Below are 17,612 nucleotides of genomic sequence, written 5' to 3' on the forward strand. Positions count from 1 at the left end.
TATGTAGTCATTATGCCATTAGTAGAAAACTTTCCGTTTACAGAAAAACTAGAGCCAATTGACAAATTTCATTGTTATATTTGAACTCAGAATGTGAAATTCATTAAGAAATGGATCCTTTTGTTTCCAAAACTGGCAAAAAATAAAAATTTGTTGAACAGTGTTATTGGTGTTAAAATAGCTCATATGATATTTATCCCAGGAGCAGGCAATTCCCAAAAACAGCACGTTAAAACTGCATGCAATTTTTTTTTGCAGTATTTAACATGTTTTTTGTACCTTATTTTACTGTAGACCAGACCTCTGGCTGCAGGAAGTGATACATTTAGCAGCGGCATTCCTACTACAGGCAGTCCCCAGGTTATGAATAAGAGAGGTTCTGTAGGTTTGTTCTTATGTTGAATTTGTATGTAAGTTGGAACAGGTACATTTTTTAAGTTTAACTCCAGACAAATAATTTTTTAGTTTTGGACAGAATATGGAAGGGTTAACTGGCTATGCAGTGATGTGGGATTGCTGACAAGTCCACCAGACAGTAGGTGGCAGCATGCGGTGTATGGTGGATCCTATTGAGGACCTTCTCGCTCAAAAGTCTTTAACCAAGCCCCTTTCCTCCCTTTATTTGGCCTTACTTAGTGTTTAGTCCCTGAAGATGGATAAGTTGTGGAAACAGTGGAGGGCTGACATCCTGACCCTGGATAGGAAAGACTCGAGAATACCTCTAAAGTAATTATCTCCTCTAGGGACAAATTGATGCAAACAAAATGTTTGCATAGAGTGTATTACACTCCCCAGAGATTGCACAGAATCTACTCTCAGAGGTCTACTTGTTTGCAGTGTCAAACAGCTATTGATATATACTTTCAGATGTTGTGGAGTTTCCCTAGGGTGCAATCGTTTTGGCCGGATGTCTTTGAACTAATCAACATTCATCTTCAGCTGTCTCTTCCAATCTCTCCAGAGTTAGTGTTACTGGGCATCCAGGATGATGCGCAAAGGCCTTGCTACACCAAGTTGTTGGTCTCCTATTTTTTTGTATTATGCCAAAAAGAAAATTTTATGTAAGTGGAATGTATCCCCCCTTCCCCCACATGGCCTAGTGGGAGAGTTTGATTAATGCTGTACTAACTATATATAAACTGACATATATCAACAGAAATTGTTCTAAGAAGTACAAAAGGATTTGGCAGCCATGGATAGCCCAGTGATTGTGTTTTCCTTCCTCCATATGGTGCCTTGACATGCCTTCTGACTACTGCCACCAACTATAAGTTTTGTTCATTTTTTGTCTATCCATTATTCAGAGCTGATTATTACCTTTGCCTGTTCTTGGCTGTACAATGCACCCCCACGACTGTACTTTATTGTGATTGTTTGTGTTACGTACCTGGTTGGGGAGCCAGACCTGGAGAGGAGGTGTCCTCTTACTACTCCCGCTCGGAGCCCCTGACTGCTCCTGGACTGCTGGAATTGCTGATTCAGGCACTAGATTGGAAATGAATGCAGGGTGAAATCCATAGTTAGAGAAGAAGGGAGACTGTTTTGAGGCTGTGTTTTGAATTATTATATGTGAATTCAGCCAAGGGTAAAAGTGATACCCAGTCATCTTGGGAAAAGGACGTGAAACAACGAATGTACTGCTCTAAGGTCTGGTTGGTTCTTTCTGTTTGGCCATTGGTCTGAGGGTGACAGGCGGAAGAGAGTGAGAGTCCTACTTTCAACTTCTCGCAAAGAGCTTTCCAGAATTTCGAGGTGAATTGCACCCCTCGATCCGAGACGATGTTCCCTGGGACACCATGGAGCCTCACCACTTCTCTTATAAAGATTTGGGCTGTTTCTGCTGCAGATGGTACTCCCTTCATGGCGATAAAGTGGGCCATCTTACAAAAACCGATCCACTATAACAAAGATAGCTGAACATCCTTCTGATGGTGGCAGTTCTACAACGAAGTCCATCGATATCATTCTCCAAGGACGGTCAGGGACTGGTAGAGGCCTTAATAACCCCCAGGTCTTGCTTCTGATACCCTTGTTCTGTATACATGTGGGACAGGAATTTACATAAGCCTTGCAACCGTTCTCCCACTCAGGCCACCAGAACAGGCGCTGCACTAGGTCTAAGGTCTTGTGGACCCCGAAATGTCCTGCCAGCGGATGTTCACGACAAAGCCCTAAAATTGCCAGTCGGGTAGTCTCTGGTGCAAAGATTCTGTTCCCTGACCATAGTAACCCTTCTCTAGAGGACAGAGTTATTCCTGGAGGGGATGGAGCCCCAAAAGATGCCTGCTGGATCTGCAAAAAAAGGTCTGTTTGTAATAGACAGAAGTTACCTGTTGAGAGCACTGTATCAGGGGTAGGAGCATCCTTTGGGTTATCAAACATCCTAGACAGGGCATCAGGTTTAATGTTCTTAGAGCCTGGTCTATAGGTGATGTGGAAGCTGAATCTGGAAAAGAAGAGTGCCCACCTGGCTTATCAGAGTTTTAGACATTTTGCAGTCTTCAGGTACTCCAGATTTTTGTGATCGGTGTAGATCAGAATGGGGTGTGCTGCTCCCTCTAAAAGGTACCTCCATTCCTCCAAGGCTGATTTGATGGCCAGTAATTCTCGGTCCCCTACATCACAGTTTCTCTGCGGGGATAGTTTTTTGGAAAAGAAAGCAACAGGATGAAGCAGGAGTTTCAGACCTTGCCGCTGTGATAGGACGGCCCCAGCAGCACTCTCTGAGGCATCTTCTTCTACCACAAAGGGTAGTGCTGGATCCGGATGGCTTAATATGGGAGCTGAGGTAAATAGTCCCTTTAATGCTTCAAATGCGTTTTGGGCTTCCGGTGTCCAACGGAATCGGACTCCGTGTTTGGTTAGTTGATTGATAGGAGTGATGATGGCTGAGAATCCCCTGATGAACCTCCTGTAAAAGTTGGCGAACCCTATGAAGCGCTGTACTCCCTTTTTATCAGATGGTGCAGGCCATTCCAGGATGGCAGAGACTTTCTGGGGAGCCATCTTGAAGCCTTCAGTAAATATAATCAATCCTAAGATTTGAATGCTCTGACGTTCAAAAAAAAAGTCAGTGTAATCGGATGCGGCCAAGGACCTTCTTCACCCAAGTGAAGCTCGATGGATGTAGAAAAGATCAGGATGTCATCAAGATATACAATCACAAAGATGTCTAAAAAGTCCCTGAAGATGTCATTCACTAGGTGCTGGAAGGTTGCAGGGGCATTGTACTGTCCGAAGGGCATAACTAAATATTCGTAGTGCCCAAACCTGGTACAGAAGACTGATTTCCACTCATCTCCTGATCCTTACAAGATTGTTGGCCCCTCTTAGATCTAGTTTAGTAAATATGGTCGTGGATCTGAGCCTCTGGAACAGTTCTGGGACTGGTGGCAGAGGATATCTATTCTTCACCGTGATGTTATTTAATTCACGGTAGTTCACACATGGATGGAGGGAGTGATCTTTTTTTTTCAACAAAGAAGATCCCTGCCCCTGCTGGTGAGGTGGAGGGGCGGATGAACCCCTTTTTTGAAATTATCTTCAATGTAGTCCTTTAATGCCTCCAACTCACGCTCTGACACTGGGAAGATCCGACCAAAGGGAATCTCAGCTCCACGTAGAAGTTTGATCGGGCAGTCGTTGGGCCTGTGAGGTGGAAGGCTGTCTGCACCACGTTTACTGAATACGTCCATAAAGTTATGATATGTTGCCGGAACCATTTGGCCTACTTCGGTATCATTTTCCATGCATAACAGGGGCCTGGATAGAGCAGGACCTTGGTGCAAATAGTGACCATGGCAGTAAGCTGATTGTAAGTTCACTTCACCAGATACCCAGTTTACACTGGGGTTGTGGGCCTGCAACCATGGGATCCCCAAGATGACTGGAAACAGTGGTGATGCAATAACATCCAGGCATAGTAGTTCCTTGTGAAAAGATGGAGATATTACCACAGGAAGTGGGATGGTTTCCTGTGTGACTGCCCCAGACTTAATGTTAGATCCGTCGGCCAGATATACTGTCAGTCTCTGAGGTTTGGCTTTTAAGGGTATCTGGTGTTGCTGAGCAAAGGATGCATCGATAAAGCAACTGCGGGCCCCAGAATCAATGATAGCGGGTGCTGGCAGAGTTCTTCCCGAAAGCTGGAATGAAATGGAAATGGTAAGATGAGCAGGGTTGATAGTTGGTAGTTTAGCAGGCAGGGTGGTCAGAGACTTACATAATTTTGCAGGGCAGTTCCGTACATAATGGCCCGGTTCTCCACAATAGAGTCATAGGTTGCCTTGTCGGCGGGATTGACGTTCCTCCGGGGTGAGTGAGGTTTTTAGTAACCCTATTTGCATGGGTTCAGTTTCATCAGAATTGAGTGTAGCAGGGCTGGTCGGTGCCATGCTCGTTGGAGGTGGTACCCTGGGTAGCATCCACATGGGGCGAACTTGGCCTGCAGATCTTTCCAACCTTTGTTCCCTAAGTCGGCAGTCAATTTGGATAGCCAGATTAATAAGCTCTTCCAATGTGTTAGGTACTCCGACTCGAGCTAGCTCATCTTTCAGGGGTTCGGGTAGGCCTAATCAGAACTGGTATCGTAGGGCAGCGTCGTTCTACTTGGTATCGGTGCTCCAACGCTGAAATTCTGTTACATAGTCCTCAGCTGCCCTGCGACACTGCTGAAGAGAGTGTAGTGCAGCTTCTGCTGACGCAGATCGCTGGGGATCATCATAGAGCTGCGCCATAGCCTCAAAGAAACGATTTAAGGAAGAGGCATCTTCCTCCTCCAGCAAATGGTGGGCCCATGCTTGTAGTTCGCCCTGGAGGAGTGAGATCACAAACCCCACCTTGGTTGCCTCTAAGGAAAAGGTGCGGGGTTGCAACGCAAAATAGAGTTTACAGGCATTGCGGAAGGCCCTGAATTTTTGGCGGTCGCCAGAAAATCTTTCGGGTGTAGGTGCTCTAGGTTCAGGAGGCCAACTGGAGCGACAGTTGGAGTGGATGTCGCTGCGGTGCTAGCAGAGGGTGAGGGTGCAGATAAGGTCTGAAAACGGTTCTCCAGACGGTTATACCCCTCTTGCAGGCCCTTGACGGCTTGTGTCAGTGCCGTAATGTGCTGGCATATTTCTTCCAGAGGAGATGCCCCTCTCTCAGGCTCCAACATGGCCTTCTGGTACTGTCACGTACCTGGTTGGGGAGCCTGACGTGGAGATGAGGCATCCTCTTACTACTCCCGCTTGGAGCCCCTGATAGTGGGAACAGAGGGCGCAGAGCCAGGAGTGGCACGAGTGCCGGGTAGGTCTGGAGCTGGTAGCAGGCAGGTGAAGACCCAGGAGATCCGGATGCAGGCCAGGTGCGGATGCAGGAACGTAGGTGCAGCAGCAGACAGGTATGGTGGCAATCAGGATGAAGACTATGACTGGACATAGGAGCGTGGATGCGACAGCAGGCAGGTATGGTGGTGACCAGGATGCAGGCCAGGTGCAGGACCGTGGGTGCAGCAGCAGGAAAGTATGGTAGCAATCAGGATACAAGCCAGGTGCAGATACAGATAAGTAGGTGCAGCTGAGTCAGACAAGCGAGCAAATCAAGTACAAGGGAGCAGGCAAGCGGATAGTCAGGGATAGCCGGGGTCGGTGCAGGCGGAGTTCTCTTAGTCAGGGTCAGATCAGATACAGGCAACAGAATCTGGTTTTGGAGTGTAGGACGTTATAGACCAGAAGGCATTAATTACACTGTATTGCAGGTTTAAATAGCCCGCCTTGCGGTGACATGTACGCTACTACGCATGCGCGCACTGGCACGCTTCTGCGCATGCGCGCCCGCACGCTCTAAACAGACCCCTGACATCTCATTTTTTACACAGATTCTTCAATTCATTTTCCAAAGCCTCAACCGCACTGGCAATAAATGAACAGGAGACAGAAACAACTGTCCATTCATAATCTGAAGCATAGGAAATAAAGTTTACTATGCTTCAGTTATTAATGGACACATGAGTGATCTGTAATAATCCCTCACTGTGTCTATTCAGAAAATGAAGGGGCTGGTAAATTACATTTTCTGGCCCTTTCCACCGCTCACCATCCTGACACATCCCCCCTGTCTCTCCACAGCAGTCACCGGGAGAGGAAAGCTGGTAGGGTGCTAGAACAAGGTCATCTGATGCCCAGGGTGAAAATTTCAAACTGTGTGCCCCACGCACACACAAACTTTTCTTTTAACCCTTTTTAACCTGTGTGGGTGCATAATATGCTTAAAATGTTGATCATGCCACACTGAAGAGAATAAAGGAGTCTCTATATTTTGTCTCTGCTCCTCCCTTTCCTTTGGTTTAGTTAATGCTGTATAGTTAGCCCACCCCTTTTCCCAGAAATGCATTGCAGCTTCTAGCCATGTCTAGCTATGTCATGAAGCAGGTCACATTATGATCTTTTGACCTATTAGATGTTCATTGTTGTAAGATTCTCTCAGTTTATGGAATAAACTTCACAAGATCTACAAAATGATATCTCGATTGAGTCACTGACTGTGGTATCCAACTGAGATTGGAGTTATCGCTATCTCATCACAACTGTAAGTTACAGAGATCACACTTTCAATGCTTAGATTGGGGAGATAGAACAGAGTCAAATATGCCCCTTTGCTGCAGTAATAATAGCCCCCAGCATCAATGAATATTATTCCCCAGCAGTGGCTGGCATTTAGGCCAATTTATGCAAAAGTAAACCTCAGCACTGCTGTCAGTAACAGCAATAGCAGTACCTGCATCTGTGCTTGTTTCTACTACAGTTGCAAGAAAAAGTATGTGAACCCCTTGGGATTACGTGGAGTTTTGCATGAATTGGGCATAAAATGTGCTCTGAACGTCATCTAAGTCACAACAATAGAAGAACACAGTCTGCTGAACATAATACTACACAAACATTAGATGTTGCCATGGTCTAATTGCACATAACATGTAAACATTCACAGTGCAGGGAGGAAAAAGTATGTGAACCTTTGGACTTAATAACTGGTTGACCCTCCTTTAGCAGCAATAACCTCAGCCAAACGTTTCCTGTAGTTGCAGATCAGACCTGCACAACGATCTGGAGTAATTTTGGACCACTCCTCTTCACAAAACTGTTTCAGTGTAGCAATATTCTGTATAAAACCTTTCAGCACTGGTGCCTGTTTACACAATAATAATCCAGCATATGGTAGTTTTCAGAACAATAACTCCCAGCATCAGTTCCAGTTTCTGCAATAACACCCAGTATTGATGCCAGTTAAAGCAATAATAATAGATAGTGGTGTTATGCCATTTAAGACCTGTCTTAAAGTGGAGTTCCAGCTGAAACCTAACTAGCCTTAAAAATGCCCTCCTCTTCGCAACTATAACTTAAGCTGATTAACCAGTGTAAGAAAGATGTATATACTATTATATTCTCAGTCCACTCTGGTTTGGTCAAATGAGCCCCTGTGTCAGGCAGTGGTGGCAGTAGGGGTGAGGAAAGAGCGCTTGACAATGGCTGATTAAGCCTGGAGTGGTGACATCGCCCATAGTTTCCCATGCTCCATCTATTGTCTGAGCTCCCTCCTCCCCCTGCATACACCACTGGCTCACACAGGGGGTTATATGACCAAACTGGAATGGCGTTAGGAAGAGGGAAGGGAACATTTTTAGGGCTAGTCATGTTTAAGCTGGAATTCTACTTTATTCCCTCACCACTGGTGGGCATTGGAGCGATATGACTAAGTCACTGTAACACAACATTACACACAACGTGTCAATGTTTTAAGTAATGTTTACAAAGATCTACCTGTTGCTAAAGTTGTTGCTCACTTCAGATTGAGATTGTCCATACACTCTCCTTCGCAGCATCAGCACCTCTCTCCCTTCCTACCCCAGCCTCTGAATGACATCACATTACAGGCTTGGACTAGAAATCATCTGTCAGGCAGAGATCATTCCGCCAGACACAGAATTTAATGAGATGAAAGTGCCAGGTGCAGGAGCGAATTGGGAAGCCCTCTGCAGCTCAAAAAGTACATGAGCATATCCTCCAGCAGGGAAATGAAGATAGTCTGTCCTTCTTCCTCTCTCCCCTTGTCATGTGACTTATCACATGATTGGAGAGGAGGAGGGGCTACCTACTTTGCAGAGTGATCTGTGCGTACAAGTGTGATGGTGGAAACTGATGACTGATGTGTAAAGGGACACCTGATGTAAGGGAGAACTCTGATGGGGACACCAGTTGTTGGGTGAAACTTTGATGGGGACAACTGATCTAATGGGGCACTCTGATGGGGACACCTGATGTAAGGAGGGACTCTAATGGAGACACCTGATTTAAGAAACACTTGGGTGATTGGAGAGGAGAACCCAATGTCCAAAGAAAGTCTCACTTGATGAATTTTATAGTTTATTGAACATAAAAGTAAACTCAAGAATCAAGACTTAATGGCACATCTGCACATCTGCAAAATAGGTTGTGTGTTTTTGCGTACTGCGGGAATTCATGCTATTTTGAGCACATTCCTGCAACACTCAAATGTCTTCTGAGAGCAGGGGTAATTAATTAAAATTCAAGGAGGTCAGGTCATCTGGTTGCTAAAATATTCTTCCAGCTGAGGTCTGATTTGCTGCATTGCCCCTTTATATTAGGTGTCCCCATCAGTGTTCTTCCTTACATCAGGTGTCCCCATCAGAATGCCTCCTTACATCAGGTGTACCTATCAGAGTTCCTCCTTACATCAGGTATCACATTTGGGTGGAAGACAGAGCTGGCGTGGTGGCGCTGGAGGTTGCCTAGTGGCAAGTTACTGTGTGGAGTGTATAGAAGGAATTTCTTCCAATGGGTTATATCCCATTGAGTCTTGAGTAATAGACTCCGTTGTGGTCTGGGGTTGCTCCCTTTCTGATAACAACAATGGAGGTGTTAATGCAGGGAACTCTTGGGTGATTGGAGAGGAGTGCCCGATGTCCAAAAAAAATCTCACTTGTTGAATTTTATAGTTTATTGAAGATAAACATAAACAAGTAGAGCCAATATGTTTAGGGGGAATTTTTTCCCCCTTCTTTAGGGCAAGTATACAGAGAGAAAGATACATACTAAAAACTCATAGTCAGTCCATAGTATTTGTATAACGTGCAAATCAAAAATATGTGCTGTTAAATATAGTTTCAAAATAAAGTGGAATCCTCATTTAGTCTCTAAAAACTAATTTCAAAAGGTATGTAAAATTAAAATTTTTAAATATATCCATATGGAATTTTAAATGGTACAAGACAAAATCTATAAATAAAAATCAAAAGTAAAAAAGTGCAAAAAAAAAGAAAACTATATCTTCATGTAGAAAACAAATAATAAGTCATCAATAATAAATAATACTAAATAGTAAAAGCAAAGTATTTGTATACTAAATGACGAGACATGTCTAAACTAGTTAAGCATTACAATAAATAATGTAAGTAATGAATATGTATATTAATAATAAATTGTTAGCAATATACAGTGAATATAATGGATTATAAAAGATGTCCAAACCTATTTCATATCATCAAATTGAATAGACATGAGCAAACCTAATAAAACGTTCATGAAAAGATGAGAGAAATGTATTGATATAGCTACTCCTCCAAACGTGTCCATTGCCTGGATAAATGATCAAAATGTCTAAAATTAATTAAAAATAATTAAAGCGTTTTTTATTTGTGGTAGCAAAAGTAAAAGTGGTCAGTAGTTATGTCTATAAAAGAGATTGCATGATAATGGCTATGAGACTGACCTGTATTTCTTGGAGAATGGTTAGACTATGAGAGGGTTAAATAATAATCCATAGGTAATCCATAGAAATCACTTGGCTCCAAGTAGACTACCCCTCATCACACAAAACCACATTCCCACAGCAGAAGCAGGCTGCTAAAGATGCAATAACCCTCAATGCCTCTCTTATACCATAATAATGGACAACAGCAAAACTTTCTCTTCCTCCAGCAATTATAAAACCTGGCCTTTAACATCCCACCTCAACTGTGCTTCCCAGTACATAATCTACCTACTCACCTGCCCATGCAATATGCAATATGTTGGAAGAATGATTCAGACTTTTCGTCAACAAATGAAAGTGTTACTAAACCCAGGACCCTACATTCACTATATCTGATCTCCCACAGTACACATAACATGGAAATGCAATTATTTTAGAAAATATAAACTGCTAAATACCTTTTCTCATTAGCAGTTAGAGCAGTCTTGTGACTATCAGGCCCTGATTTACTATTGTGCCTAGGCGCATTTTTGTGTACTAAAGTCTACTTTTTAATAGCGACCGTCTACTTTTACACTGCAAGGAGATTTACTAACCAAAGCATCAACAAGTAGACGCCAAATCGAATTTACTAACGAGACACAGCCCAGGAATCCGACTCAAAAAGCAGACTTGCTAAGAGGCACGTCTAACACCATGAAAAATCACTGCAGGGACATGTTCACATTGAAATTTGCTTTGCCAAATATCAGGACTTCACTTTAAACAATATTTGCCATTTCAAAAATTTTTTAAAATGTATAAAAAATTGTTTTTTTAAAGCAAGTCGACACAGTGAAGAACTAGACGCTTTTGTAGCGTCTTTGGCCGATATAAATGCGCATGTGCAGAACACATTTTAGACGTCTTCCATGGGCGCTTTCTTTTTAAACACTGTTCAATAGTAAATCACAGTGTGGAGTCCTCTGACAGACGGCACTGGTATGGAGATTAACAGGTAACTCCACGCCAGAATTTTAAAAAAAATGGCATGGAGTCCCCCCTAAAATCCATACCAGACCCTTATCCGAGCATGCAGCCCAGCAGTTCAGGAAAGGGGGGGGTGCCCCCTCCTGAACCATACCAAGCCACATGCCCTCAACATGGGGGGGTGTTTTAGGGCAGGGGGGGCTCCCCCCCAAAGCACCTTGTCCCCATGTGGATGGGGACAAGGGCCTCTTCCCCACAACCCTGGCCGGTGGTTGTGGGGGTCTGCGGGCTGCAGAATCTGGAAGCACCCTTTAACAAGGGGGCCCCCAGATCCCCCCCCCCTATGTGAATGAGTATGTGGTACATGGTACTGCTACTCATTCACAAAAAAGCAAAAGTTTAGTGTAAAAAACCACAGTACAGGGTCTTTGACAAGTCCTTTAATAAAACAATGTCCCCCGAAGTAGATCCAACGTCAATCACGGTGTCACGCGGCAGCCGTTGTTGTTTTTTTTTTTTATAATTCCCTGCAATGCTTTTACATTCAGCTGTCAGTGGGGAACTCCGCCGACAGCTGAAACATGAACGCTGCATTGGTTTTCACTACTAAAACGCCGCATGAGTTTAGAAAATAACTCATGCAGGATTTTAGGAGCAGCAACCATGTGTTAATGTTTCAGCTGTCAGCGGGGTTCCCCACCCACTGACAGCTGAATGTAAAATAATTCCCGTAAATTAAATAAATAATAAAAAAAAAATTTAAAAAAAAAAAAAGCCCTTCGGATCTGGTATGGATTAAGGGGTAACTCCATGCCGAAATTATTCTGATAAGCCCTCCTGCTCCAAAGCAGCCCCCCCATGTTGAGGGCATGTGGCCTGGTATGGTTCAGGAAGAGGGGGCGCTCGCTCGTCCCCCCCCCTTCATTTTCCTGACCTGCCAGGCTGCATGCTCGGATAAGGATCTGGTATGGATTTTGGGGGGGACCCCATGCCATTTTTTTTTTTTAATTTCAGTGTGGAGTTACCCCTTAAGATACATACCAGACCCGAAGGGCTTGGTGTGGATGGGAGGGGGGATCCCATGCCCTTTTTTATTTACTATGGTGCTGGTTTTTAAATGTAATTCTACCTTTTTTTTTTCTTCACTATAGTTCAGAAATTCAGCTGTTACTTCCCCCAGCTAAAAGTGAAAGTTTTCTTGGAATCTATATCCCTAAAGGAAACAATGTTTACTTTGAGTTTATTAAAAGATACAAAGCTTTCTATAACTTTGGGGAAAGTGACATCTAAGCTTGTGCTCTATAGTGAAGAAAAAAAAAGTCTGGCATTTGCATTTAAAAATCAGCGCCGACATACACTTTGTATTGCGAAAAAAAATTATTAACAATTGTGTAAACTGAGGCATTATTTTCAATGGATTTTCATTTGTAAACCGAAAATTACGTTAACCGAGGCGTTGGTAAACCGAGGTACACCTGTATTAGTATTGCAATCCTTTGTATTGGGATACAAAGAACCAACATACATCTGAATTGGCAACATAGCAACATAGCACAACACTAATCTTGCCCAGGGACTTAGGGTTGATTCACACCACAGAAATACAGGTGGGATTAGTGTTCAACAGCTCCGTGGTTAGCGCTGCTGCCTCACAACGCTAGGGTTGTCGATTTGAATCCCAACCACGGCAATGAATTTGCATGATCTCCGTGTGACTACCCTAACATACATGTGCTGGTGGCAGCATCTTTGCTTTCTGTCTAAATCAGGCATGTCCAAAGTCCAGCCCGCGGGCCATTTACGGCCCGGGGGTCGGTTTAATACGGCCCTCCAACAGCCCTCCCTGCTCTGTGTAATGTGGCCCTCCCACGGCCCTCCCTTCTATGGCAGACAGTCTTCTGCTTGAGAGCAGAGGGCAGTGCGCATGCCTGACTGCGGCTCGTTCTCCCTGGTCTGTGTAAATGCGGCTGTCGCACGGCCCTCCCTTCTTCCCCTCCCGGCTGCCGAGCAGAGACTTCAGCTCCAGCTACCTCCTCCGCGGGACTGCTGTATTTGGGGTGTGAGACAGACCGCGATTTCATGGGCTGGGATGCGGGGAGCTGGACAGAGGTAGGTAGGGCCCTGACCTAGCAGAATCTGTGACGCTGTGGAGTGGTGGAAGTGTGTGAGCTGCTACCAGAGAGTCTGACCGTGTCAAATAACTCAGCTTACACCTGCCAAGGTCAAACAGAAGCAGAATCATGCAGAATTATGCTTGCTAAATATGAACAAGGAACAGATCTCCAAAATGTAATTCCTGCCATATTACTCTCATAAACGTATTTCCAGAAGGGCCACATTTTTACTCTGGCACTGCACCATTCACTCTTCCCCTTCTGGCCAATTTATAAAATGGCGACTATAAATAAAAAAAGGAAAGTTGACAGTGAGGGCCGCCGTTTCCAGGAAAGGTGGAAAGTGGATTTTTTTTTCACTGAAATACGGAATCACTGTGTTTGTCTGATATGTCAAGAGACTGTGGCCGTTTATAAAGAATTTAATGTCAAGAGACACTACCAGACGAGAAATAGCACATACGACAAACTAACAGGGCGCGACCGCAGTGAAAAGTTGAAGCAACTTGAAGCGGTTTTAATGTCACAACAGCGATTTTCACAAGAGCCTGTGAGTCAAATGAAAATGCCACAAAGGCAAGCTATGAGGTGGCAACGTTAATTGCTAAAAATTGCAAGTCTTTTGTTGAGGGTGAATTTATTAAAGAGTGCATTATGAAAATGGTTGAGAATATCTGTCCCGAGAAGAAGCAAGAGTTTGCCAACATTTGCCTGGCTCGTAACACTAGCACGGAGAATTGAAGATATTTCATCAGATATTAAGAGACAGTTGACGTCCAAAGGACAGGATTTTGACTTCTTTTCAATAGCCTGTGATGAAAGCACAGACCTATCTGACACAGCTCAGTTGCTGATTTTTTTGAGAGGGGTGGACGATGAAATAAATGTGACTGAAGAGCTACTTGACCTCCAAAGCCTTACGGATCAAACAAGAGGAAAAGATTTATTTGTTGCTGTTAGTTCCGCAATAGATGACATGAAACTGCCCTGGAACAAAGTTACTGGGGTTATTACTGATGGGGCACCTGCTATGGTTGGTGAAAGAAGTGGATTATCAACCCTAATCTGTAACAAGGTGATTGAAGAAGGAGGCAAAGCTATTAAACTCCATTGTATCATTCATCAGCAAGTTCTCTGTGCTAAATATCTCAAATATGATCATGTTATGAAACCGGTTGTAAAGAATATTAATTTTATTCGCGCTAAAGCTCTGTGCCACCGCCAGTTTAAACAGTTTCTACTGGACATCCAGGCTGAATATGAAGATGTTTTATATCACAACGATGTAAGATGGCTCAGTCGAGGGTCTGCGCTGCAGTGTTTTTACTCTCTCAGAAAGGAAATCAAAGAACTCCTGGAAACAAAGGGGCAACAGATGCGAGAACTATCTGATCCTATTTGGCTGGCTGATTTGGGGTTTCTAGTTGACATAACAAAGCATCTGAATGTACTAAACAGGAGTCTTCAGGGAAAAGATGCAGTGGTAAACCAGCTTTATTCACACCTCAAGGCTTTTGAAACAAAGCTGCAACTTTTCCAAAGGCATTTGTCACAAACAAAGCCCAATACCATACATTTTTCAGCATTGCAGGAAATAATGAACAGTTTTTCACAGGACAATGGTGTGCAAATGAGCAGGTATGCAGCAGACATCGCATCTCTGGCTGAAGAGTTTAAACAGCGCTTTCAAGATTTTGCAGCTATTGAAAATTAGATCAGCCTTTTCTCCTCTCCATTCTCTGTTGACCTCGATGATGCTCCAGATCAGCTGCAGCTTGAGCTCATTGAGCTGCATTGTGACAGCGAGTTATGCAGTCGTCACCAACAGCTCTCTCTTGTGAACTTTTACCACCAACTGGATAAGGGCAGGTTTCAAGAGATTCAGACATTGGCTAAGAAAATGCTGAGCTTGTTTGGCTCAACATATTTGTGTGAGAAGACATTCTCTGCTATGAACTTTAACAAGAACCGTGTGAGGACAAGACTAAGTGACTCTCATCTGCGTGACATTTTGCGCATCAAAACCACTGCCTTTGTACCTGATCTAACCGATTTGCTGCAGTCCAGATCTCAGTTTCACCCTTCACATTAGTGCAGGTAAGTTTTTTTTAAATTTATTTTCAATACATTGTGAAAACTCTGCTGTCAGTTGATCTTAATGTTATGAAATGAAAAGTATGTTGTTTGCAATTAACTTGGCATAAAATAATTTATTTGCATTTAATTGTAATGGTTCAAAGAATGTTCGGAAAAATGTTCGGCCCTCCACCATGTTCACTTCATCCAATCTGGCCCTCTTTGAAAAAAGTTTGGACACCACTGGTCTAAATGATCCCTAGAATGTGAATTAGTATGAGGCTTTGTCTGTTCAAACACCTTTAACCGTTTCCATACCCGGCACTTTTACCCCCCTTCCTGCCCAGGCCATTTTTCAGGTTTCAGCGCTCTAACACTTTGAATGACAATTGCGCGGTCATACAACATTGTGCCCAAACTAAAATTTTATCATTTTCTTCACACAACTAGAGCTTTCTTTTGGTGGTATTTAATCACCGTGTGGGTTTTTATTTTTTGCTAAATTAACAAAAAAAGACAGAACATTTTGAAAAAAAAACACGTTTTTCTTTGTTTCTGTTTGCAAGTTTGCAAATAAATAATTGTTCTTCATAAATTTAGGCCAAGATGTATTCTGCTACATGTCTTTGGTGAAAATAACCCAAATTAGGATGTATTTTTTAGTTTTTAGGAAAGTTATAGAGTTCACAAACTATGGTATAGATCTGAATATAAATCAGTCCTGAAGTACTGACAGCCAATCTAATTTCTTGAGGTCCAAGAATGTCAGAACAGTACAGATATCCCCCAAATGACCCCTTTTTGCAAAGTAGACAGTCCGACGTACTTCATAAGAGGCATGGCGAGTTTTTTGAAGTTGTATTCTTTTTGTCATAATTTTTCGGGAAATTAAAAAATTTAAAAAATTATTTTCACTATTTTTTTGTTACATACTGTCACCAGTGCAGTACAGCGTCATCATATAACTGGCATGGTGGTGATCAGGGACACTGGTGACAGTATGAAAAAAAAAATATATATATTGTGGGAACTCGCTTCAAGTGGTAGAGCTCTTCTCTTTAAAGCACACAGCAACTCGCTTCTTTAAGGGCCTTTTTGCCCAATTTTATTTAAAAGAAAGTTCACATAACACAAATGCTTCCCACACGGGTATCCACGATCAAACAAATTCAGCCTTCTGGCTCTTTCAGCTACACAGCTCACTGTCTGTCTCCTGCAGACTCTTCCCAAATTATGACCACTAGCACACAGCTAGTCTGGCTTCCACCTGCCTCCAAGGCAGAGACCTCCTGTCTGCCAGGCTGGAGCCCTCCTGACTCCGTTTGCCGGGGTGGAGCCCAGTATCATGGCCTGGCCTCCCCTAAAAGGCCTGCACACACCTGTGCAATCAGCACGCTGGCTGCTCCCAAAATATGGGCCCAGGATTGGAGATTTCATCCCTCCCAAATCTCTAAGAAATCTCCAGGCTACAGGTCCCAAAACAGGCTTTACCAACCAAAGAGGAAACTGATAAACCAGTTTCCTCTGCATTAGGAGATCTGCCTGGAGCCCCTTAACCTCTGTGGTTGAGAATCCTGGGTCTCCATCGTGCTTTCCACCGTGGCAGGATACCGCACTGCCACAATATATATATATTTTTTTTTTTTTTATTACATTTTTTTAAATTTTTTTTAAGATTTTTTTTTCATATTTTACTATGTCCAAAGTAGTACAATGCTACCATAGTAACATTGTACTACTTTGGGAAAGTGATCAGTATTCTTTTTTTTTTACACAATTTGCTTATAGCAAAGAATTACTTTGCTATAAGCAAGCATTTACCTGAATGACATCGATTCATTTTTTTTTTTTTTGTGCTTAGCTGTGATTTGGCCACAGCTAATCACGTGGCATGTGCATGCGATTGCTGTGACCATTCACAGCTAGACACTAGTATACAATGGATGGCATGAATGAAGCCATCCATTGTATACATATATATCTTAAACAGTGAAGCGCTAAATTAAATAAATAAATAAATACATATATTAGGTGCCGTCAGTGAATATAAGTGCTATAGTGTAATAATTCCTTGTAAATCACTGGAACATGCCAACCAATGGTGTATATAACTGGAAACAAAACTGAATACTTAATATATCAGTGAGAAATGCTAAATAGATATATAAATAAATATAAACACACCAGTGATGAATAATCTAATACCTCCGATAAAAACTTCTCATTCACAGAAGAATATAAATAAATAAAAAGGTGCTCATTAAGTGAACAAATGATCACAAACTCAAAAAGTGAACAAGTGTATAAAAAAACTTTTCTACGTGCATATACCAAAAATGTATATACATATAACATATATATAAATAAATAAAGTCCATGCAGGTGTAGCTTGTGAAAAAACGTGGTCTTCACTTCTAGTGCGCACACACACACAAATCCTCAAATGGCAGCAGTGCCTGCTCACCTCCCCGCACTGACCCTCAAGGGGCCAAAAGGCTACTTAATCTCCTCTATGGCCAATCTTTCTCCTTCGGTAGCTCAGCAGGGGATCACAGGGTCTCCACTTCTCCTCCACTCATACGTCCTGATCATGTGTGCAGCACCACGGCAACAGCACATCAAACAGAGGTCAAGATGGCAGCTTCCTTGGCCTCCATAGATCCTCAGGAACACTCCTCCTGTGTCTGTGAATGGAATTTCCAGGAT

At 43.0% G+C, this 17,612-nt stretch overlaps 3 protein-coding genes across 20 annotated transcripts in view; 2 read left to right on the top strand and 1 right to left on the bottom strand.

The window, feature by feature from the left end:
• LOC149443234 (neurexin-2-like) overlaps positions 1-17,612 on the top strand; it is a 2,355,461-nt gene that overhangs the window by 434,944 nt on the left and 1,902,905 nt on the right. The window lies entirely within an intron of this gene.
• Positions 1-17,612, bottom strand: part of LOC149443237 (uncharacterized) — a 182,783-nt gene that overhangs the window by 122,810 nt on the left and 42,361 nt on the right. The gene's annotated exons all lie outside the window — the stretch shown is intronic.
• LOC149443239 (general transcription factor II-I repeat domain-containing protein 2B-like) lies at positions 13,861-14,544 on the top strand. Its single transcript, XM_089655719.1, has one exon. The coding sequence runs from the start codon at positions 13,861-13,863 to the stop codon at positions 14,542-14,544; it is 684 nt and encodes a 227-aa protein (XP_089511845.1).

Source organism: Staurois parvus, unplaced genomic scaffold (assembly GCF_062004578.1).
Source record: "Staurois parvus isolate SC_StPar_1 unplaced genomic scaffold, SC_StPar_1.0 ptg000866l, whole genome shotgun sequence".
Taxonomy (NCBI): domain Eukaryota; kingdom Metazoa; phylum Chordata; class Amphibia; order Anura; family Ranidae; genus Staurois; species Staurois parvus.

What these genes read in the sequence shown, in the direction of transcription:
- LOC149443239 (XM_089655719.1), top strand. Translation starts at nt 13,861, where the DNA reads ATGGTTGGTGAAAGAAGTGGATTATCAACCCTAATCTGTAACAAGGTG.